This window comes from Lepidochelys kempii, chromosome 10, assembly GCF_965140285.1.
Source record: "Lepidochelys kempii isolate rLepKem1 chromosome 10, rLepKem1.hap1, whole genome shotgun sequence".
In the NCBI taxonomy this organism is placed as follows: Eukaryota; Metazoa; Chordata; order Testudines; family Cheloniidae; genus Lepidochelys; species Lepidochelys kempii.
In genome coordinates this window covers 51,930,422-51,955,033 of record NC_136389.1, presented here as the reverse complement: position 1 = coordinate 51,955,033, position 24,612 = coordinate 51,930,422, and the positions used below count along the sequence as shown (strand labels likewise).

Sequence of the window (24,612 nt, the reverse complement as noted above, 5' to 3'; positions counted from 1 at the left end):
CAGGGTGGTGAATGTGGGAAGTGAGAGGAACGCTGATGCTGTAAGGTGTCATTGTTCAGGCCCTGGACCAGCTCATCAGAGTGCTTATAAGAGGCAGTTTGAGAGTTCATGGACTGGGGTGCAGACTGTTCTCACTTTTGAGCCCTGGGCCTCTTACACTGTGGCTCATAACAGCACAGAGATGCTGAGTATTGAGAAGATTGTGATCTGTGGTGTGGTTGAGAGGTATATCTTCTCTTCTGTTCCACAGTGTAGATTCCTAAGGCGGTCCGAGAATACTTCAGGATATGGAGAGAAAATCTGTCCTCTCCACAGAGAGTTTGGTCCTTCAAATTGGAAGTCTGTAGCTCTTTGGGCAATCTAGAGAGGTGTAGCGAACAAAAAAAAACAAAAAAAAACCCCACAACCCACCTCAGTATCACTGTCATGGAGACTGGGTGGGCAGCTGTAACAGCTACATCCAGTGGTGTCTCTCGGACCGGTCTGGCTATTAACTGACCTTCTCTAAGAATGGTCTGAATTTGTTCTTTTTGTGTTTCCAATAATGTTTCAGAAACATCCTTGATTTCCCAAGATTAACAAAATTGTTTTGGCCATGACGGTTTGATAATTTGACTCTAAACAGTAATGTTGTTGATGAATACGCCGTCTTGCAAAGCCTGATCAGATGGAGTTGACTTGGCATTATGTTGCTTGCTTCATGCATTAACCACATCCACTATGATGGAGTTGGGTTGCGGATGATGAAAACGAAGTCTGCCTCTTTGGGTAGAGATGTAGGGTTGTTTTTGTGTACACTCTGTTGCTGGTTGGTGCAATGGAGGCTGGCTCTGCCAGATAATTTTGGTAGGATCTAGAATCAGCTAATTAATTGGGAGGGCCGCTCTAGATGAGAAGCTAGTGTGCAGAATTTCCACCAACTTGTGATGTGTATCTGCCACCTCCTGTAAGGGAATCTGCAGCTTGTCTGCCACCCTCTTGGTAAGATCCAGAAAGTTCTTAAATCTTCTCTTCATCTCTCCCAGATGAGACTGTGCTGCCCACCCCTCATCACTAGGTGAAGTGTGCTGAAGAGGTAGCTTCCTCTTCAGGTTTTTTTTCTTTCTTTCTTCTTTCTCCCCTTCCCCCTTCTTTCCTGTTCTGAAAAAGCTTTCTTCTGCCCTGGCTCAGGTGCCAGGCTGTAGCAAACCATCTGGTGGACTCTCCCTGAGAGACACCGGAGACGGTCGCGCCATGTGTGTTACAATATGGCCTTGGGAGGAAGAGGCAGGAAGGCAGGCACGGGCAGTTGGCATGATGGAATTGAGGATGACCCTTGTAGTGTGTGGGCCACCTTGAGGGGCCAGGGAATGATCTCATCCTGGCCAGTGTCAGATTCGTCAGTGGGAAAGGGTGCTGCTGAGTGGGGTATTGGCAGTATACAGCCCAGTGCTAAGAGCGATTCTGGGTGCCGGGATGTGCTCGATACTGGGGTCCTGGTACCAAGTAATGGGGATTGTGGTTCTTCCCCAATCATCAGGTTTCCAGGGTACCAGAGTTCACGCAGGACCATGGGTTCATTTGGTACCACAGAGGAGGGTCCATGGTACATTGTCAGTACCGATAGTTGGGCAGAGCACTCCTGAAATGAGAGTTTTGCCCAGTACAAAAAGTTTTTGTGCAACTTTTTTAGAGACGGTATGGTAATTGTCTCTCCCTGGGTACTGAGGTCACAGGTCTCCAGAGTATCAGAGCACCATGGGCTCCTCCAGATCCCCAGAGGAGTGTCTGTAGTCGGTATCAATGGCTGGGAAGGTGCAGAACACTTCCTAGATAGAGTTTTATTGCATCTGCTACCAAAGGGTTTCTCTATGCCACTCTTTTAGAGATGGTACGATAATTGTCCCCTCTCCTTAGGGGACGTCAAGACGGTGGAAGGAAGCAGAGCTGACAGCAGGGCTTCTCTGTGTCGCTCTTTTAGAGATGGTACTTTTAGAGATGGTATGGTAACTGCCCTCTCCGGTGCAGTAGTTGCCCACAGTAGAACTCAGAGCAGCACAGAGCTTACAGGAGCCCCTTGCTGTGCGGAGGAGCTCAGAGCAGGAAGCCCCTTCTCAGGTTTCAGCTTCCAGAGCTTCCAACGACCAGGAGCAGCAGCTGAGCTCACAGCAGGAGGTTCCTCTGCTGGTATTGTCCTACCGAGGTGGCCGCTCTGGGGAGTCCCACTGGTTGGCCAGCTACTGGGGGATTGGTGCTGAGATGGCCACACTGGGGAACACCACTCTGGCTGGCCAGTTGCTCGGAGGAACCTTTCCAGGTGGCTGATGCTTCTCTCCTCCTCTTCACCACTCGACCCCTTTTGAATTGAAGGCTCTGGGGATGATCCAGGGTCAACACTGCAGACTGAAGTGTTTTCTCTACAGGAAACTCCTGTGAGGCTGCAGTTTTAGGTGTGGCAGGTAAAGCACGTCTGTGAGAGAGCCTGGCAAGCCCCTGGGCAGGGGGTGTCCTCCTCTAGCAGGGAGGAATATGCAGAAGAACATTGTCTTTATTTTTATTTTTTTAAACAACTGAAAAAGAAAATAATTATGAGTCTACTAGATGCCTGGGGAGGGGAGGGGGAATGCTCCCAGACAGGGAAGGAAAGTGAACTTCTTTTCCTTTTTCTCTTTTCTTTTTAAACCAAAGGAATAAAATAAAATAAAACATTAGCCTGAGTACTTTTAGGGAGAACAAAGGTAACAAAACAAACACTACTTATGCTAATGACACAGATAAGGAAGGGACAACTGCTCGCAAAGGCGGTAAGGGGGGGTTGGTCCGGTGCCCTGAGGCAGACCAGGAGGGAGAGAGCACATGCTCAACGGGGACACTGCTACCAAAAATCTCTGATTAGACACCTAAAGTGGAGCACCCATAGGGACACTACTCGAAGAAGAACCGCAGGTTCTCCAAGTCTAAGATGCGTTTCATACTGTTGAGAGTTTGCATAGACACTGCCCTTTCTGTTCATGACTTTAGAAACCAGCACCCATCCCACTCAGCCACATAATATCCTGGTGGTAACTGCATCAGTTGCTTACATGGAATAGGAGAATAATATGTAATGGATTTTTAGCTTATTAGTGAAATTTAAAGGACCAGAACTGCAGAGACTGCAGCTCTCTGCAGACCATGGTTTGGGAACTTCTGTACTAATCCTATAAAGGATTGTGTAGCTATCTGTAACTCTGATGTGTCCCCCCCGCTTCATTTGGGGATGGGTGCTTTGAGTCTTAAGATGTATTCATACAGATTCCTCCTGACTTTCTTTGAATTATTACATCCTTGAGCTTACTGGTAATTTATTGGTAATACTGTTCCCCTCTACGTTGCTACAAGTTAGGCAGCCAATCCAAGTGCTTGAAGGAAGTGCTTGGGCTTAACCAGTAGCCGCCTCATAACCACATGGGTTCACAATTGGTCAGCAGTTGCAGTGGCTTGGCACAAGTGTGACTCTGCGCCACGCTGCAATATGGGCTAGCCATGAAGGTCCAGCCCTCAAGGCTGCACAGTAGTGAGAGTTACTGCCCGTCCTTTGTCAGAACTGTTCAAGAGGCAAGAATCAAGTACATGTACAATTATTGCTCGGTTTCAAGCACTCCTTTGTATTGTTTTAAAAAAAACAAGGAATTTTGCTTTTAAATCTAAAGTCTTAAAAACAAATTGGACAAGAGGAGTGGGAAGTTTAGAATTCTGCCAGTTGTACACTTGTGCATAGACAAGCCGTGTCTTTGAGATCATATTGCACTCTGATCTGAACTAATTGCTTAGCTTGTCTAGACTAGTTCACTCCAGGCTTCCAGAGATATGTGTGGAAATTGTTTCCTAGTACAGCCAAAGTATTAGAAATTGCACAAACAAGTGTATCCTGTAAGAAACAGGGTTTGGTTTGGTTTGAATGTTGGAACTACTTTGAGCCACTATGTCAGAAATAAAGATGCAGTCTCTTTAAATTCTCTGAATATTTTTGTGTTAAGGGGATACCAGCAACAAGATGCCCATGAATTCATGCGTTACCTGTTGGACCATCTACATTTGGAACTCCAAGGTGGCTTTAATGGTGTTTCCCGCTCGGTAATTTTGCAAGAAAATTCAGGTCTCTCTGGAAGCAACAAATGTTGCATGTAAGATATTGTTCTAATTCCTTCAACAGCTTACCATCCTGGTGGGGCTCCATGCATGAATCAAAGTATCCTGTGGGAGTGATCTGCCCTATGGCATCATTTTGTATATTTAAACAAATAAACTAAAGTAGCATCACACTCTGGAGCCTATTAGTCAAAGCACCCAAGCCTTATTGTGTCTTGGATCAATTGTTTTTTTCATAGTAGTTATGCGAATTGGTCAAAATAAATAAAATAGTTTATCTGGTGGCTGTGAATGTGAGGCTTTGATTCAGTATCTCTCAAAATAAAACCAATCCTATTTTTTTCTGTATACAACTGTCTTGAGTTCAGACTAAACAAAATTACACACTGATCAATGGCATGTTAATTATAAATGGGCAACAGGTTTTTTACATGAGTGGAACAGAAAGTGGCAGTACATTCAAGATTTGCCATAACTGGATTTTTTCCCGGCAATACAACATTTTGTATTTGTATCTCACCTAAGAGATACCCTTGAAGCAGCTGCTGCTTTAATTTGCCTTTGATAATGTTGTAGCATTTCCCTTCAGTTTTCCTACCGTTCCCTGTTTTGAAAGTGAAGCACTTTTGGGTGCCTTTCAAATCTTTTGGTCTGGAAATGCTGACACTTCCTGAATTATTTTTCCTAAGTGTGCTCTGCTAGATTGAAAACAGCGCTGAGACCAAAACATTTATTTTGCTTTAAGAAGGAATATTAAGTCAGTTCAGCCTGGATTTTGGTCACTGGGCAGACTCCCTATGTTAGGATTATCTGAGAGTTATGTCAGTCCTGATCTATGCAGGAAAAGGGATTACAAGTTAAACAGGCCTGAGCAGGGCAGGTGAGTACTGCATAGGCTTGATTACAGTAAGTTACTAAAAAGAAAAGGAGTACTTGTGGCACCTTAGAGACTAACCAATTTATTTGAGCATGAGCTTAAATAAATTGGTTAGTCTCTAAGGTGCCACAAGTACTCCTTTTCTTTTTGCGAATACAGACTAACACGGCTGTTACTCTGAAACCAGTAAGTTACTAGTGTTCTACAACCCACTTTTAGTTAACTCTGTAAATAGCTATTTTCCCTGAAGTCACTGGTCTTACAGGGCTAGGAGTGTGCTCTTCAGTATAAAATAAAATGAGTCAGTACATTTCTTGGTTCATGCAAAACACATGCACCACAATCAACTGAATCTAAAAACCCTATTAGATTCGGATACAGATTGTTGCAGGGTTGGTTTTAGAGTATCTGGCCCAAAATCTTGCAATCCTCAGCTGATCTGAGCCTGGAAAAACTCTGAGGCTTGAAAGGCAGCTTTGCCTGAAAAAAAGATTTGCCCCAATGAGATCAGTGTACAGATAGTGCTGTAAACTTGCCTTAAACAAAATATTGACAGTTTATTAATCAGGTCCGAAGGAGGTGGCTTGTAATCTCACAGCGCAGGTTTTCTGCAGCCCAGCAGGTGGTTGGAAACCTGACCATATAAATGAGCAAATTATTCTGGTTTCTTGTAATGTTAATTACTTTGAAATATTTGTTTTCATTAAGCATTAACAACATGGCAGTGTTAGGAATTTACACTTGAATGTTTTAAAAGGTCAGTGTCCCCAGTTGTTACTTATTTCTGTTGTCCTTCATCTTTCTCACCACCTCCACCATTGTAATGGCTTCCCGGGGTAAGATCAGGAGAAAGCAGTGCTCCTGGCAGTTAGCCTGAGGTTTTGTATCAGACAAACACAAGTTGATAGGGTGGATTTTTTCCTTTCCTCAGCAGAAAAACGGTTGCTTCTTTCTTCATATAGTACTACATTATGGAAACACATCTCATGGTGCATATAGCAGTACTGCTTTGGCCTGGTTGAATTAGCAGTCTAGCTAAGAATCTCCTTCTATTTTGGAGCTTTAAAACAAAAAGATTACTGTAAGTGCCTTATGAATGTACAAAAGAATGATGACACAACGTTTAGCATGTTCTTGCAATGTAAATGTCTTTTTGGAGGTGACTAAATGGGAGGAAACCTGCTTTAAAAAGCCCTAAAGATGTGCAGTAAAAAATAGGGAGCAGGTTCAAAGAGAAAATACACCCTAGTTCACCTAGACTAGGGTGACCAGATGACAAGAACAAAATATTGGGACACATGAGGGGGCAGCCACAGGCTCACCCCCCCTCCAACAGGGGCTGGCTCTAGGTCTTTTGCTGCCCCAAGCAGCAAAAAAAAAAAAGTGCTGCTGAAGTAAAATATCAGGACAAATGGCGTCCTGACCGTACAGCGGTCAGGACACAGGACAAACAACTAAATATTGGGACAGTCCCAATTTTATCAGGAGGTCGTGTCACCCTATGAGAGACAGCTGTTGCATAGAAAATTGCTCTTAAAAATAACACCCTTATAATAATATTAAATCATATGCGTTCTGGAGAGAATGGACTGTATATAAACACAACCTTTAAAAAGATTTGGGATGCTTATCTACTTTTTCCATTGAAGATCTGTTTCTTATGAACACCTGCATAGAATATAGGATACCTGTTTCTTCTAGGTTTCCAGTATCTTTGCTGTATTAACATTTGCTTTCTGGAATCTAGTGATGGGTGAAAGGGCCACGTAAATTAACCCAATCCTTGTTTGTTACACCCAGACCAAACTGCCTGATGGTTTTTGACGTTGTAAGCAATAAAATATTTCACATGCTAAAATGCAGCCTAAAACAGAAATTCTGATGAGTTTCTTCTCTTCATGTTGGTTTGTTTAGAAATGGAGCCTCTACCGTTGTCACAGCTATATTTGGAGGCATTCTTCAAAATGAAGTAAACTGCTTAATATGTGGGACTGAATCTAGAAAGTTTGATCCATTCCTAGGTAAGGTATCTTTTTCTTGCAAAATATTGGCTATCATGCTTAAAGCTCTGAATCTTCATGTATCTGACAAATGATATGTGATTTTACAATGAAAGACTTCAGTGAGAACTAAGTTTTTATTTTGATCTAAAAAATTCAGTTGTATTTTTTCTTTCCTAGACCTTTCACTAGATATTCCAAGTCAGTTCAGAAATAAACGTACTAAGAATCAAGAAAATGGACCAATGTGCACACTACGAGGTAAGAGTTCGTGGTGAGTGAAATCTTGGCCACCCTGAAATCAATAGGAGATTTTTCAGCTGACTTCAGTGAAGCCAGGATTTCACCCAGAATGTTTGTAAACGTGATTACTGCAACCATATCCCACTCAGTTCTTTATCTGGAACATGATAGTGCCTTTAGGGGAGGGGGAGATTTTATTTCTTGAGTTAGAGTCCAAAATTAACTATTTTCAGAATTACATGGATCCAGTTTAAGATTGCACTTTCACTGAAACAGAGATATAAGGTTGAGAGAGAAGAAATCAAAATATTAGTGGACTATTAAAATGGCTGGATTACAAGCCCTGGCTCCTGAATTCCTCTGTATAGCACCAGCAGTCAGTGTGCTTCAGAAATGAGCTGTATGGGTTAGTGGGTACTTTAGCCTCCATGTCTGTTCAATCCTTGGCCTTTATGAAGAGAGTGCCTACAAAGGGTAACTGCCCACTAGAAACCAGCCAGAACTCATCTCTTGTATACGCACGGCTTTTGTTCAAGTTCTGTGCTTGAAAAGGCAGTATTGGCACTATGCTTCTTGCATGCAGGAGGGATGGATGTTGCCTGTTCTGCCCATTTAAAAATTGTGTATAAATACTGATGAACCAATAATCCCATACTTGGACCTTCATTTAAGGAGTACAAACCTGTGTAGCTTGTAAAATGTTTAACGGGGGAGGGGATTCTTCTTTCTCTACCCACCCAGTCCCCAAAGACAAAGTATCTGTGATATGGATCAACTTTTTCCTAACTTAATAGTTTGCTGGGAAGGCTATTCAGTTTCTGCTGACAACAGGGGCACTGGAACGTTTTTAATAGGGGGGTGAAGGGGTGCTGAAAGCCATTTCCCTTACGCCTGTCCGCCTCCCTCCTTCCCCAGACAGGAGTAAGGAGTCTGAGGCTGGGGTTACAGTTGGGGGTGGGTGTGGGGCTGGCAGCCAGGACCCATGGCCAGGACCCCCTGAGTGCAGGGCCAAAAGCGGAGGCGCGGGGCTGGTGGTTGGGAACCCCAAGTACGGGGCCAGGAGCCTGCGTGCGGGGCCAGTAGCAGAGGCATGGGGCTGGCGGCTGGGACCCAGTGTGCAGGGCTAGGAGCAGAGCCTTACATAAAATCTGGGAGTGCTGCAGCACCCCCTGGACCTCTAGTTCCTGTGCCCATGTCTGATGGTCTACTAGCAATTCCTACTGTAGGTGAGAAGGAAGTTTGCTTGATACCCAGATTTCTTTATTCTTGAATTACCATTAAATCCATGCTCTCAAAGTCAAGGAATTTAGCATGATGCAATAAATGTTAGCATAACGTTGCCACAGCTGCATGAACCCGTACAGAGCTAATCAAAAGTGCAGTTGGTCTTATCTTCAGTCAGAGGTTAGATCTGAAACCTTTTGAATTCTCTAGTTGGTGAGCATAGGAGCAGTGCTGGCTCGACATCACTCTATTTTCTGTTGATCCAAATGCTAACTTTGGCATGTTTACAATAAATATTTTACACTTTTCGTACCCTTTGGCCTCTTGTCAGTGCTTCTGAATTTTCTTCCTTTTAGATTGTCTTCGCAGTTTTACAGACTTGGAAGAACTTGATGAGACAGAGCTCTATATGTGCCACAAATGTAAAAAGAAACAGAAATCCACCAAAAAATTCTGGATTCAGAAACTACCAAAGGTTAGTGCAAATATCAGTGTGTGGTGAAACTTTAAAGGAAATTAATAACTTGACCAATAAACATGTAACCATAATCAAAGACTTAACCTAATGAACTCTGTCTTTCATGTTTAATACCATAGGTGCTATGCTTACACTTGAAACGATTTCACTGGACAGAATATCTGAGAAACAAGGTTGATACATATGTAGAATTTCCTCTCCGGGACCTAGACATGAAATGCTACTTGTTAGAGGTACAGAGACTCTTACTGATATATACACTGGAAATGTATTCTGTTTTATTGTATGTTATGGAACATAGAAGGTGCCGGTTGACTTCTTAAAAGCTGTTTTCTCTACTTTGAACTGCAGCCGGAGAACAGTGGCCCAGAAAGCTGTCTATATGATCTTGCAGCTGTTGTTGTACATCATGGTTCAGGGTAAGTATGCTGAGTGAGTACCTGAGGTGCCGTACTGGCCTTACTGAAGGCAGTGGCCAAACTCCTTTTGACTTCATTTGGGGTCAGGACTTCACCCCTAATGTGCATGTCGGTTCTGGTAGCCGCTATGCTAATATGGAGATAAAAAGCAGCTTTATATTCCGATGGGGACTTTTACCAAAAATGTTAATTGTTCAAAATATCGGAGGTCACCTGCTGGGAATCTCCACTCTTGTCCCCTGATTTAATAGGTGGAAATCTGACACTTATTGAAAATGAGGCCAGTCCCTTTGCGACTTTCAAATTGGAAAGTAAAGTCATTCTGGAAAGTATTTAAACTGAGTGAAAGGTCCTATGGCCATAAAAACTGACATTTCATGTAGCCACTTACAATTAAATGTCAGTGTTTCTTCTTTGTTTGTTCAGCTTAAAAGCACATGCAGATTTATGTGAAGGGAAAGTGCTCATCTAGAACAATGTAGACTTTAGACTGGCAGACTGACAGCAGTGGTCCTCTCCCCCAGGAGTGAAGCTTTCAAACTGAGAGCCAACTGGGATGCTGTGAAGTTGGACAGTAGTTGTATTTTGAATAAAAGATATTTTGCAGCCCTTGATGGATCCTTTGAGAGTCAGGAGTAGTGACATGAGGACTTTCTTCCTCCAAGATATTGTGTAATCAAGTCCCAAGATTGAGGGATGGTGGGACAATTCTTTAGAAGAAACTACACCGTTTTCTAATAGTGGGAGTTCTTGCTGTTGTCCCTGGAACTCACTTTTCTATCTCAGTTGATTTGAGGGTGTTTTCAGCAAACATGTATTTGAAAACGTTCACTCTAGCAGGTTGCCCTTGTTGCTTTCTGCCGAAGATGAGTGGTCTGAATCTGAAGTAGTACTAAATCAAACGGTATGACTTTCAAACGGAGTCTTCATTAGGACTACCACAGAACGCCCCTGGCAGCTGCTTCAGAGCTCAGAGAAAACAAAATGTAGTTGTAATGGACATCCAGTGTAAACTGGACATGACTGGAATGGAATTAGACAGGTGTGAACTATGATGATATATAAGATACAGCTGTTAGTCATGCAAGCGTGAGATGGCCTTGTCTTGAGGCAGCATGGGTAATGAAACTTGGCTGTTTTCTGGTTCTTAATTATATGTACAAGGATTCGAGACATGGGATCTGTATAAAAACTTCAGTTAGTTTCCAGCCTATGTTCATTGTGATGACACTTTCCCTGTGCGCTTGCTTTGAAATCATGTACCTCAAACAGGATTCTGCTAGAACTAGTTGTAAGGAATTCTGAATATAAAATTAAATGACAGAACATGGTAAAACTCAAATTTTATTTCTGTTTGTAGGCTGATGATTACTTTTATCTTAATACTGAACCTGATCTTACAGAGGCAAAACTTGCATTGAAGTTCACTGGGAGTTTTGCTTGCCTGACGGGGTTGGATTATGCTAACACTTTGATAGATACCTTTTTTGAAGTCCCAAAAAGGAACCAATTGTCTGCATGTGGTTGGTATCAAATCTTGATGCTACTAAAGATGCTATTGCATGGAATATCTTTCTTAAACACCTTTGGGCTTAAGCTAACAATTATGGAGGCTGTCCAGTTTCCCCCTCTCTAACCTGGGTGAAGCCTTGTGATAGAAGATAGTCAATTAGCGCTTGCCCTGTTATCCTGTTCAGTGGAGAATGAGGTGGTAAATTTCCTTTTGTTGATCCCACTTGGTGTGTCTCTTTGCTTTCAGTGTTGGCTCTGGACATTACACAGCCTATGCAACTCATGAAGGTCGCTGGTTCCATTTCAATGACAGTACTGTAACTCTGACCGACGAGGAGACCGTGGTAAAGGCAAAGGCCTACATCCTCTTCTATGTGGACCGGCAGGCCAAATATGGATCTGATAAACTTTAATACCTCCTTTTAATCCTCACTTATCAAGTCCATCGGACAAAACATTTCCAATTCTCCATAAATACTTGATCCAAGACTATTATTTTCATTGTGCACTTTCCAACTTCCTCGTGTGGGTTTTAGTTTTGTTGCGTCAAAGGTAGCAGTTGACTTATTGAACTTCGACACAAACTAACTTTTTTTTTTTTAGTTCTACCAGAAAACCTCAGCAGATATTTTGATTTGTTGCTTTAGCTGTGATAACTCAATTTTTATATATATAGTTTCATGAACTACTTAGCTATTTGATATTATTGTTTTCAGTTCTCACTTTCTAAAGGCACATTTACATCAGAGAAGTTTTTATATCCTCTTTATAAGCAAGAGAAATGTGTTCCTGATTATGAAGAGCAATAGAATTTCATGCTGCTCTCACAGCTGTTTTGTAGATAAGATTGAATCACTTGTAAATCAAGGAATTGCTTGCACATACTGTTTGCCCCAGTGCAAGAAACTTAACAGTGACCTCTGAATAATCACTCTTTGCCTGCAGAAGAGATGAGATATCATTAAGTAGACTGGGTAATTGCTGCTATCAGTGTGTATCAAGGCTGCTGTCTTTCAGGACTCCTTGTAAATAAATAGTTGATTCAGTTGTATTTGTACTGCAAATTCAAGTGTTTCTCATTTGTACTTTTTCCCCTACAAAAGAGACATTTAAATTATTACCCTAATCATATATGTGTCTTGGGATTTTAATTTACTTTTTTTAAACTGAAATGGAATTGCTAGGGTGATGTCTCAATTTTTAGCATTTATCCCAAAGTTTGATAGCAAGCACTTGCTTTTGAAGCTAGCAGGCTCCGTGGGATTGGGCCACTGTCCCTTTTTATATCCTAAAATGAGAGTTCAATGTGGGGGCTTCAGAGAGGAGAGGTTTTGTCTCAATATAACCCCCATTTGCCCACATCCCCTTCCAACTCCATTTAGGAGTGAAAGACAGGTTTGTTATGGGTTTGGAGATAGAACTACTTGCCATGCAAAGTCTACCTAATCCAGACTCAGGCTCAAAGTGGTAGGGAAGATGTATTCAAATCTATATGCAGCGATATTACAGCTCATGCAAATTGTGGAGCTAACACTGCACCTTGAGGTGAGCATATACCCTCACTAACTGCAGTATTTAATTAGTAGTTCAACATTTCTCATGGTCTCTTTCCCAAAAGAAGAGGCAAGATATTATTTCTGATGTTGAAATGTAAGCCATCTGTTTATATTAAGCCTCTTATCAGCGTAATGGAAGACGAATTCATTGTTAGCAGCTGGAATTTCAGCTGTTCTGGTACTGCTGAGAGAGAGGAGCCCAGTATAAATTGAATGACACTTAACTCAGCTTTCCCTCCTCCTCTGTTTGCCTACTGCCTTTCACCACACTCCCATCATCTCAAAAGCCTGTGGGAAGGCTGGAGCTCCCTGCCTGCCAAGTCAGCTATCCCACCAGACCTGTCTTACTAGTGATATAGGCCCATGAGTTTACAAACGGGTGTGTTTATATTTAACTGAGTAAAAACATCTGCCTTCCCCGGTTGCATCTCCTTGAAGGGCCACATTAGTCAGCAGGTAGATGTAGTATGCATTTCAGTATTAGTTGACTAAGCACTGTGCTCCTGACAATTGCAAAAAAGTTTTAATTACCTGTTTGGTCCTTCTCAGATGGCTTTTACCACTGTCATTTAAAAAGAAATTGGCTTTGTATAAAACTGCAGAAATGTTCAATATTGCTAAACTGTGTATGAAAATATGTAAACTATACACTTACCTAAACCTAGTAGTGACTATCACTTGATATGTTAAGTGGCAGATATACCAGGATGTCTTTATTTTGTTGTTGAACAATAAATAATTATTCAATGCTTCAAACTGTAGCCATCAGCTTGTTAACTACTGTTTTTAGACCTTATCTTCTGATCAGAACCAGCAGCTGTTACCACATTTAAACAAAATAAAAAGGTAATTGGCAGAATTCATTAACTGATGGCAATTCTGGGGCTTAAACCTTGGACCACTGGCACCTGAGCCAGTGCTGTATGTTACTTAGATTGCTCTAGAATTTGTTTGTTTAATATATGTGTTGAGAATAACAATCATGTAATGATCTGGACAATTTGTTTAACTCTCAGTGAATTTAGTGCATATTGTTCAGCCACTCAGTGATGTAAATGTGCCTTTCTGTATTTTTAGGAACTTAAGTTCGTAAACTTCATCAACATTATTCCCTTCATTTTAAAGGCATTTGTTTCTCATAAGTCATCAACTTTGTCTCTTACACTTTTTTCCTCTCAATACAATTTCTCATGCATCGTAAGTGAATTGTCTTAGCCAATGGCATATGTCTTATTCTGTTTAGGACATGGCCCTCAGAACACCATGTAGTTGTCATAGTTCTTGAAGCAGTTTCTGGTACAACTTAGCCATGTGTCTATGGGACAAGTACACTGTAAATCCTTTCCTAATGTAGCTTACTCCCACTGCAAACACAGATGGACAGTATAAACAATTTGTTGTGGCAACACAAGTATTTCTCTTCCTGGTGGAGAATTTTCCTTATCCACTGTATTCTAGTCAGTGTCAAAAAAAACAAAAAAAACAAAAAAAAACCCAAGCAACTGAACCAGTAACCTATACTGTACCTGGCTTAGATAAATATAGGATATACATGTAAGGTTAAAAATTTAATACTACTTTCTTTGAGCAGATTGGGGGAAAATGTCATTTTGAGCCCAATCTGTTTCTTTTCTATTAGTCACTGCTGATCTGATTTGCCTTCTGCAAGCCAATGTTTTTTGCAGTTCAAAAACTTGGCCAGTATTCTACACCAAAAGAAAACGGTTGTCCTTGGGGGGTGTTCATTGTTTAAAGTTGCATCTACAACTGGAAATGCAGTTTATGTAAAACTAGTGGAATTCACAGTTGGTCATGCCTGCTTCAGCAGATTGCATAGTCCCATATAGTAGGGTGCTTTTCCTAGTGATGTCATGTGAAGTGGGTTTAAAGCAGAAAGCCATTTGTAAGACTTGCTGAATGGAGAGAAAGCGTGACACTTGTGGTGTTCAAAAGTCTGCCTAATGCTGTGTCTGTCTTATGAATGAGGTAATCAGCACCTTGAAAACTCCATTGTGCTTTAGAATATCCTCTAGTACTGTAGTGCCATAGATGTAATTGTTTACCATTAAGTAAGTTTCAGTGAGGACCACTGACTGTGCTAAATCTTGTGTTAGAGCATTAATGGGGTGAATGCAAGTTACAACTCAAAATCATAAAATGTTTTTATAGAATGTACTATTAAAAGCTCTCTTTAGAATGTGAAAAACTTCCTATCCTGCCTCAGGTTCTCAGTGTGTGAGTAAAACTGCTTTTTAGAAGCCTGTGCAGGGGCAATAGAATCAGCATATTTTTCTTTACCTTCTGAAAAATAGACATATCTAAAGCAGTTTTAGAAAAATGCTTTTGTGATCAGCTATTTGGCCTCTGAATGACTTTGGATCTGGGCACATACATTTATACTGAAAGTAATGCACCACCCCTCCCCGCTATGAAACAGGAATTATATACAAATCTTTACAATAGAAGTTAGCAATTCTTTGTGAAGAGGTCGTTGACACACTCACGTTGCCCCTTCCTCGTCTTTAATGTACACACAACAAAAAGCCACTGCATGAGGCACAATAACTGTTTGAGGCCTGGCCTACGGTAAAAGTTAAATCACTCATGGATGTGAAAAATCCACACACCTCCATGCCAACTTAACCTGGGGTGGACTACTACAGCAGTTCACAGGTAGACAAGGCATAAGAACAGATTGAAATCCATAGTCTTGAAAGATCCTGTTTCTCATGATAGAGACAATTTCAAGGTGCCACTAGGGAAAGGAGTTTATGCATCTTCAGTATCATCACTCATGCTGGTAAACTAAGCTCAATTCAAGGTGTAACCTTATCCATGTCACTTAAATTCCATCTGTTTGCACAGGGTGGTTTAATAGGCACTAATATTTACTGATTGTACTCAAATCCCAGAAGTTAAGTTTAGCACAGCTGCCTTAGAGGAGTAAGTAATTTACAAAAGCTTAAGATTCAACTACCTAGCCAAAATTGCCATCTTTAGTATCTAACGCCACAATATATTTATTGTAGCGTTTAACTTAGTCCTTTTCTCTGGCTATGCCACTGAAAACAGTCTTACCAGCTACCTCAGGGGTGTCCAACCTGCCTTTCAGAGCCACATAGGCTCTCAAAAGTTAATAGGCGGCTCATTGTAAAGGCACCAACTCCAGGGCACTGGCTGCTCAACCCCAGACACAGCTGATCAGGAGGGGCAGGGCAGGAGAACTGATGTGGCTCTTTTTAGCAATGTACATTGATAACTTCTGGCTTTTTCTCAGGCTAGCCACCCCTGAACTACCTGTTTTTCAAATGTCACTTCTCTCCTGTGAGCACTGCAATAATTCAGGAGGACACTTGTGGAGACCAGTCTAACACTGGTCTGTAAAGAGGCTCAAAGTGCCTTCATTAACAAATCATTGCTGGAAAAAGAGGTAGCACTACAGAGCCTCCCCTTTACTGATTGTTCAGCATCTTCCTTTTCAAATCCAACCACAGATACTGTTTTCCTATAATCCTTGTGCGCAAGCCAACATGGGCTTGGAGCTGATGCCTGCTTAATTACCATCACTTTTAGCAATGGTGCACTAACAAGCTGACCATTTTTGTTGCTTTGCCCCCTTGCTGCAGCCCCCTCCACAAGCGGAGATGTGCAGACCTAAGCCTCTTCTGAGGGTAGAGCTGTTATTTTAATGCACCACTTTCTACCTTGCATCGACCCTTCCATGGGCTAATGCATGAACAATGTTACCATGCTTAGGCCTTTTCTCCATGGTTTCAGTAGCTAAGCATTCACTTAGTGCTTTTGGAACAAAAAGGCTTGATAACTAACATAATGGCCTCCAATTAGTTGTGGGCAAACTCCAAGGAGGCAGAAACCTTAATTAGGAGAAGTAATGCAAGGAAATCTCTGCTGCTGAGCAGGAAAACCTTTCCTGGTGCAAAATGAATGACACTGTATAAAGTCTCCTAAATGAAGTGGGAAGCAGCTCCAGTGCTGGATATCTTCAAAAGCCAACTAGCCCATGTACTTATAAATACACTGAAAGGAACAATCAGGCATTCAGAGAGACATGATATTCTAATGGATGAAAAAATCCTAAATTGTGTGTAATCACACTGAAAAGAGGTCAGGGTGGAGGAACAGAGGGAATCAAAGACATTTTGTGCTGTACAAGTGAAAAAGATTTGTTTAAAAACCAAAGACAAAAAGCATAAAAATAGCAAGGAGGTATTATTCCATTAATGAGATGGAAAAAAATCAAGACACTAGGTTCAGTAACTCAAGCAAAAATTGCTACAGTGTCTTTGGCAAGGGCTTAGTAAAGCTTTCACGGTTACATAGAAGGTAAGACTATTTTTAATTTACTTAACATGGCTAAACCACAAATTCTGTATCATAAAATGCAATGACTCAGCAGGAAAGTGGCTAACTCACCATCTTGAGAATGGCCAGCAGGACAGGAACGAACCTGAGAGAGAACTTCATACAGGGCCACAGGGAACAGCAGACGTTTTCTCTTAGATTAGGGATACTTCATGTGGACTCCCTCTCTAAAAGCCCAATTTTGAGAACTGCTGTTCTAACCTTCTTGCTGTGATACGAGATACTAAATGCCATTGCTTGTTATAATTGAAGTGGCAGCAAGCAGGGAATTACACTGATGCTAAGTTCAGGTAAATGGAAACCTTAAAACCCTTTGATGTATTTAAAGCTATCAGTGTGCCCGTTTGGCTCACAGATTCACACTAAATACACATTTCCAATCACTTAAGCTTTGCTGAAGTGTTTTACTGAGGGTATGTCTTCACTAGCCACCGGATCCCCAGGCAGCAATCAATCCAGCAGGGACTGATTTATAGCGTCTAGTCTAGACACAATAAATCGATCCCCAAGCGCTCTCCCCTCCACTCCTGTACTCTAGTGCCACGAGAGGCACAGGCAGAGAGAGTCGACGGGGGAGCGGCAGCAGTCGACTCACAGTAGCGAAGTCACCACGGTAAGTCCATCTAAGTATGTAGACTTCAGCTATGTTATTCACATAGCTGAAGTTGTGTAACTTAAATCGACACCCCTCTCCCCCAATGTAGACCAGGGCTATATGCTTATTGGATAACATCTATTTCAATGTATTTTTTAATACACGACTTGATCCTTGGGCCTGTTAGGATACAAGCATGGCACCTAGAATAACAAGGCTAAAACAATAGCATTGAGAATATCATAGTTTTCACCCAAAGCAGAGGCCTGTACAGCTTTTCCTTTGCAGCTGTGGCTACTAAGCGTTCATCTCAACTGCCTCAAGCCCTTTGCTAAACATCAGGATGGACTAAAAGGAAAATAATTCCTTTTAAGGAAACATTTGATTTTACTCAATTGCTTCTTTTCTGCTTGGCCATTCCATTCCCCTGGACAAGAAATGGAACAACAGCCTGCTGCACGTGGGACTCTGAGCTGCTGCTTCTTTTTTTTTTTAAACTCCTGCACCAGTTGTTGGCCAAAAATAAACACCATTCCACAACCATATATGTTCAACAGCCCAGTGGTGATTCTGAGGCCGGTCAGGTCCCTTCAGTATTGCTGTTAGTCCACTCTGCCAGAATATACTGTCCTCTTTCCTAAGAGCACGACTCTGCACAGGCTATGCATATAACCCAGCTTAACCGGGAGTGCCTTTTGCACCTATTTTCTTTCCTGGACAAAAACAGTAGAAAGAGTTTAGCTCAGACATGTCAGAAATTACTAGAAGTGTTTCAGGATCCTTTTCTGTGGCCTGTGCTGAATTTCTATTCTCCTGTGGAACTAAAGAAGGATAATTTTCTCTTGGGACCGACTTTAAGGTACCTGTCCATCTGCTGGCATTCAAGCAGAGTCAAGGTGTGTAACATTGAGGACTGGATGAAAAATACATTCCAGAAAGACATCTGTCGCAAGCATGAAAATACGGTCAATGATTTTTTAATACAAGTTTGCAACAGGTATGTTCTTGGAGTGTGAAATTTTACATCTAATGTAAAGCTTAAGCTCATTAAATTGAAAGCATTGAAGCTTTTAACTGTTTACACATCCTTTCTGGAACAGGACACTAAATACCCAAACATTTTGGCTTTGGAGCACCATTTATTTAGTTTTAGCACCACATAAGAAATTGGTTTTAGTGAAAATGTAGTGCATTTTTCTGTTGAATTTTATTGGGCTTCCCTCAGCCCTTACTCGCTTGACAAATGCATGTGATATTCCCAGGGTATTAGTGACAATGCATGCTAAAAAAAATGTGGCTAACAAACTATTTAATAGCACCATTCTGTGCAAGACAAAAATATCCTCAGAAATGGAGCAAGAGATTTAATCCCTAAGAGAGGGAGATGCTTTTTTATGCATAAAACTGGCATCTCCCTAAACATGTTGGTAAACTCAAATTCCACTTTTCCTCACAAGTGCCAGGCAGACTCATGTGAAGGTAGAATGGATCTAAGGTTTACATCATTTTATTCTGTGTTAGAACAGCCTAACTCTCTTTCTCTGTAAATTGTTAATGCTCTTGTTATCTATGCTGAGGTTTAATGATTATAAATATATTTCTGAGCTTTATGTAAACTACTTTGGGGTCATACAGCCAAGGGGATAGCACAGTGAGGAAAAGCAGATCTCAGTGCAAGCCAGCTGTGCTAGCTAAAGTAAATGACAAAGACAAAAGCTGACACCAGTCCAAATAGCAAGGATGCAGAGGCACAGCCATTTCTTCACACAATTTAGCAACAGAAAATTGCTGCTCTTAGATTAGATCTGGAATTAAAAACTGAGATTTCCACCACCTGCACCCTGAACTGTGGGTTTATGATGCAGAGCCTGCAGTTCTAGGCGTCCGATGGGACAAGAAAGAATGCGAGAGCTAGAAATACTTTTATATTTGTGGCCTTTTAGCTTGCACTAGCTCTGAATTTGTATGGTATGTAAACACCTGTAGGCCAGCTGCAAAAGATGATCAGAGCCATAGGGAATCAAATGGATGAAGGTACAGGCTCAGATTACGGAGAGAAAAAAAAAAAAGGTAGAGGCAGGCAGAGTTGGAAAAGGCGGCTCTCTTCAAGCCATGTGTATCTAAGGCTGCACTGGTTTCACAAAAGTGACTGTGACAGAACCAGTTTTAAAGAAAAGTTTCCAGTTAATTTAGTTTTATTTAACAAAATGATTGTTGAGAATGGGAGCGGGAAACGGTGCGGGTGTGAATTCTTCATTTCCAGAGATTCCAACAGCATCCACGCTGGCTGCAGAATTGCATATCACATTCTAAGCTTTTATTTTGTTGTATATATAAAATGTTTCTAGCCAAAGCCATGCTATCCCTAAAACAATAGCTTTCAACCACCAGATTAATCTCAACGAGTTAACTCTGAAACCTAACAATGACAGCATGTACAACCATTAACTATTTCAATGCTGATTATTTTAGATTCCCTAGCTGCCAAAACTACAAACTTGTTCCCTCTTCCTGCTGCTCATAACTTCTATAATGCAGTTATGTTAATACAAAGATCTCAGGCACACGGAACATGGAAAATGGGGACAGTGTAAAATACATTAAATTGACATGTTCAGTCTTAACTCTGCATTTCCTGTCTCTCAGGTATTTTACCTCCAATGACAAGTAATCTGTATTCAAACCAATCAGAGGTGTCTGCATCCTTGACTTCCTCAGTAAAGTTTTTTGGGGCAGGAACTGAACTGCATGCAGCCCTCATGCTTTCCTCCAGAGCACCTCTCCTGCTTCATTCTCATGGGCAGAAAACGAAGCAAAGTGAAATTCCCAAGAAACCTTCTCTTTGCTAACATGACCACACTTTGTTATCTCTCCACAACAGTGGAGCAGACAGGCATGGTGGGGGATACCTGGCATTAGCAAACATGCTCAAGATTAAAAACACAACAAGCTAAATTGATTTTGCCCTACAGTTAATGACCAGTTCCCCTTTTACTGAGCAATTGTTTGTGGCCTCTGAAATCCCTTCATAGTCTGAAGACATGAAGCTTTGTTTTGAAAGGCTCACTCAGCCTATTCTAGCTCTGGCAGACAAACTCCTGAATAAAGGTCTCACCAGTCACTAGACTATAAAGCAGCATTAAACATTTCTGTAGTCAGATTGCAGGCAAACAATCCTACAGCAGCTCTATCTCAAAGCCGATTTAGTTGAATAAATTAGATAGTAAAACCAGTGCTTTTAAAATTGCTTCCCCGAGGAAGCTGTCAGAAAGACAGTCACTTTGGATGGAAGGGTTGTATTCTGCAAAGAGGCCAGATATCCCACCAACTTCTGATCCTGAAGCTGCCAGTCCTGCCAGTTTTTACATACATTTAGCACAAGTCAGTCTCGAGCTAGTAGAAGGGAAACAGGAAAAAAGTGACACTGATTCTTTTGGTTAGCATTTGGCACAAGTGTCCTCATAAGATTCTGCATTTGCCTCTGGGCAGGGTTTAAATGAAGCTTAGGAGGAGAGTGGATTCCACACATCTATTTATTAGACCTTGATTTTTATCTGTTATGCAGTAGTTTAAAAGCAAAACTACTCTGTGCTTCCTTCCTCCCTTTGCAGGGTGTGTGTGTGTGTTAATATTTGCAGGTGGTTCAGTATTGTGGCAGGAGGGAAGAACCGATGTGTACATATTAAGTAAAAGCAAGCAGTTTTGATCAAATCCAATCAATAACTCAGTTAAGTTGGCCCCAATATCCTTATTTATCCCTGCTCCTTAATTCTGGGGGACGACCATTTCTCTCTCTGAGTTGCAGTCACAATACTTATCCCCCAGCACGCAGGATGGGCCAAGCAGGCTCCTTCACTCATGCTATATCAGACAACCAAAGTCCTTTCAGTGCAGGTATCCATTAAAATCTCTGGCCAGGACCTGATGCTGGAATTCCCTAATGTGCCAGGGCACTAGAAGCAGGGTTCAGATGTTGCTGTTGACCTGAATAGATGGGCTGAGGCAGAGAGAAGTCAAGTGACTTCTGTGAGGTCGCATAGCAAGTCAGTGGTAGAATCAGGATTTATAACCCAAATGTCTTGATTCCCAGACCATTGCTGGAAGAGCTTGCTTTGCATTTCTTTTCAGAACTTGATTTTGGGAATCGCTAAGTGGGAATTGCTTTTACAGATTATACACATTATTCTTCTGTCTCACGTACAATGACCATGTTTTCAGATGCCCAAACTTGCTGTCCCTGACCCTTTCTGGATGTGGCCACGTCACAGACGATTACCTGTTGTTGCTTCTCAAAAGCTGCCCAAACCTCAAGATACTCAAACTGGAAAACTGTGTGCGGATCACTGACCAGACTCTGGAAGCTGTGATCCTCTATGGGGGCTCTTTACAAACCCTCCATGTGGATTTCTGCCGGAACATAACTCAGGCTGGTCTGAAGACTGTCCAGGAAAAATGTCCTTCAATAATGCTGAAAGCAGAGAGAAGTGCAGACATGATTCCGGACAACAAACCCCGGGAAAAACTGATGCTTGAAAGAGCAATGAGAAAACTGGTACTGCACTAAGAAGGACCAATTGCAGAAATTCAATATATGTGAAGAGAGATTGACATTTTGAGGTTCCACCCAGTTTGCAATTAATTAAGCCCATCTATATGCATATTGGCTTTGTTTATAAAAAGAATATTTTATACATTTCACAAGTACTCCCATTTCACCCAGGCAAGGAGTTTACCTTGATCGTGATAGTCTGGCACCACTGGTCCTTCATACTGGAAAATTCCCTGTGCTGGCACAAAGGAGATGGTAAATCCTGACTAGCTGATAATGACCCTGCTGACAGTCTTCCTCATTGTGGTATATTTTGCTTGGCTAACATGTATGATGATGTATCCAAATCTCAGGGCCCAAGGGGATGGATAAACTTTTTATTCACAAGGAAATATGCCTATTCTGTCATAGAAGAATCATGAATTCTGAGTAGAATCTAGCCCCTCTCTGTCATATCTTCACCTTTTCTGCTAAGGCACATCTCACTCCTGACAAACGTCACTTACTATACTTAACATGTGATCTGTTAGTGTACTTTATTTAAACCCTAAGTTCTATGAAAGTGAGCGCAAACCAAGCTTTTAACATTTACATAATGTACACTGACAATTTATGCTTCAGTTTACGTTACTGTAAACAGTAATGTAAGTTTAAGGGTAACACAAGCTTGTTTACACAACTGTCCAAGCTGAGAAGGCACTGATTTACAAAAGTGCCCTTAAACTCTCTTTTCAAAAGCCTTCTACAGCAATGATATATTTGTCTAACTCGGAGGAGGATTTTATACACCCATGTGCAGTAATAGAACACGTGGAGGGCAGTGTGCACCAATCAGACTGGTACAATAACACATGCAGAGCACAGTACCACTGTATGTGGTTTTGCTACAACATATTGTAATATACTGAAAGATTACACTGAAATGGCCAGCACTATCTTTATCTCTTGTCCAAAACTGGCCTTAGACCAGAGGTTCTCCAAGTGTGGTCCACGAGCTCCATTCAGGTGGTCCGTGGATATTTCCCTCTAAGGTGTGTATCTGAGTGGCCGTACACAAGAGAATGAAGGGCCACCCACTGAATTAGTGGAGCCGCGCAGGCATGGCTCCACTAATTCGGTGCCTGGACCCTGGAGAAGATGCACACATAAGGTGGTGGTGGTCTCAGGGGGAATAAGGGGTAGGTGGGAGGGGGAAGTGGGGTGAGAAGAGGAGATGGGTGGAATTTGGGACGTGCAGGGCTGCAGTGGCCAGAGAAAGAGACAACTTTCCCCAGCTCCAGGGCTGTGGCTGCTGGGAAGAGACGGCCCTCCTTCCCAGCCTCAGCAGCTGCTGTGGCAGGGGAGAGACCCCCTCCTTTCCAGCCCCAGCAAGGGAGAGAGGGCACATCCATCTCATTAGAACGGTAAGACTACTGATATTAAAATACAAGTTGTGTGCTTTTATTTGTAGAACAAAAAAAACCTTAATTATTATTAAGGTTTTTTTTATATAGCACTTTTATCCAAAGTGCTTTACAATAGTTTAGCTAATGGTACAAACAACATTTGGAAAGATCATTAAGTGATCTGCCGAGACCCTCAGCAATTTTCAAGTGGTCCTTGAAAAAAAAGTTTGAGAACCACTGCCTTCGACAAAATACACTGTAATATAGGTCAGATTCTTAAACATCCGGGGCTTGTATCTTGCAAGGTTTCAAGACTTATGTCCACCTCTCTGTACATTTGGGTAAAGATAAGCTAACCTTAATCTTCCTGATGCTCAGTTTATTGCACAAGTCCAGCGTACAGCAGTTGCCATTAAAAGCCTTCAACTTTTGCCTTGGGTAACATTCCCTCAGAACTTGTAATTATAATTATACTTCATACTAAACATAACAAGGAACACGGCAATACTGGAGATAACTTATCTAAGGCTTTTGAAACTTCAAATTTGTCAAGAAATGTTATATTCCGAAAGAATTATATCAACACCACACACCAGTCGCAAATAATCCCACACCTGAACCTGTTTGCCTCAGATTTTCTCTCCCCACTCACCATAAGCCTCTTAAGAACTTTGTGCTTATGATAATGATGGATGGATAAAATTAATACCTCATCATTTATCTTTTTCTGTAAGACTAGACTTGGATCACAAGGAAGGAGGCTGGACTTCCCACTTGGAAACATAATCCAGTCAGTATGCTTTGAAGTGGGAAAAAATAGCTCTACTTTATCAGATAACTAACTAATCATTAGCATCTCCTGATTAAAGCCATCTACTGAGCATAGTAACTTTGTCCTTTTAAGTATAGGGTGGGTTAGAATGAAGAGCATTGTGTAGTCACAGAAGAGAAATCCTTAGAATAGCAAAGTCATCTTTTCCTCCTCTCCCCTCCCCAATCCTCCCAAATCCAGGTGTGAGTGATATCTTTCAAAGGCTCATGGTGCTACTACAGTATCCAAGACCCTCCTACCAAAAGCAGCGTCCATTTGCTTCACCTAGTGTCTAGCAAACGAGTGACAAGATGAGCAAGCTGCTGCCTTGCAGATTTTTTTGTAGGATACGAACAGCTTTTCTGCGCATCACACAGAATGTAGTCTTACTTGATCCTCCCGGTAAGATTTTTCTCTATTATTTACATTTATATTGCAGTACAGTTTAAAGGTTGGGCCCCACTATTCTA

The 24,612-nt window shown here is 41.6% G+C and overlaps 2 protein-coding genes across 6 annotated transcripts in view; both read left to right on the top strand.

Annotated features, from left to right (window-relative positions):
• USP3 (ubiquitin specific peptidase 3) overlaps positions 1-13,569 on the top strand; it is a 58,169-nt gene extending 44,600 nt beyond the window's left edge. For 3 of the 5 annotated variants that reach the window (XM_073303573.1, XM_073303571.2, XM_073303572.1), the window contains 7 exons: positions 3,999-4,145; positions 6,902-7,008; positions 7,168-7,248; positions 8,811-8,929; positions 9,052-9,165; positions 9,284-9,351; positions 11,111-13,569. In XM_073303573.1, the coding sequence (XP_073159674.1) occupies positions 3,999-4,145; positions 6,902-7,008; positions 7,168-7,248; positions 8,811-8,929; positions 9,052-9,165; positions 9,284-9,351; positions 11,111-11,276 (802 nt within the window). In that variant the 3' untranslated portion in view covers positions 11,277-13,569. The remainder of the gene's footprint in view (positions 1-3,998; positions 4,146-6,901; positions 7,009-7,167; positions 7,249-8,810; positions 8,930-9,051; positions 9,166-9,283; positions 9,352-11,110) is intronic. The other 2 variants (XM_073303575.1, XM_073303574.1) reach the window with 1 other exon arrangement.
• An 83-nt stretch (positions 13,570-13,652) lies between these two features.
• Positions 13,653-23,085, top strand: FBXL22 (F-box and leucine rich repeat protein 22). The gene is made up of 2 exons (XM_073303576.1): positions 13,653-18,394; positions 21,616-23,085. The coding sequence occupies exons 1-2, from the start codon at positions 18,060-18,062 to the stop codon at positions 21,959-21,961; spliced, it is 681 nt and encodes a 226-aa protein (XP_073159677.1). The 5' UTR covers positions 13,653-18,059; the 3' UTR covers positions 21,962-23,085.
• The last annotated feature ends 1,527 nt before the right edge of the window (positions 23,086-24,612 follow it).

Coding starts and splice junctions, on each gene's coding strand:
- FBXL22 (XM_073303576.1), top strand. CDS start 18,060: ATGCATATAACCCAGCTTAACCGGGAGTGCCTTTTGCACCTATTTTCT. Junction 18,395..21,615: donor TTAATACAAGTTTGCAACAG/GTATGTTCTTGG, acceptor CCATGTTTTCAG/ATGCCCAAACTTGCTGTCCC.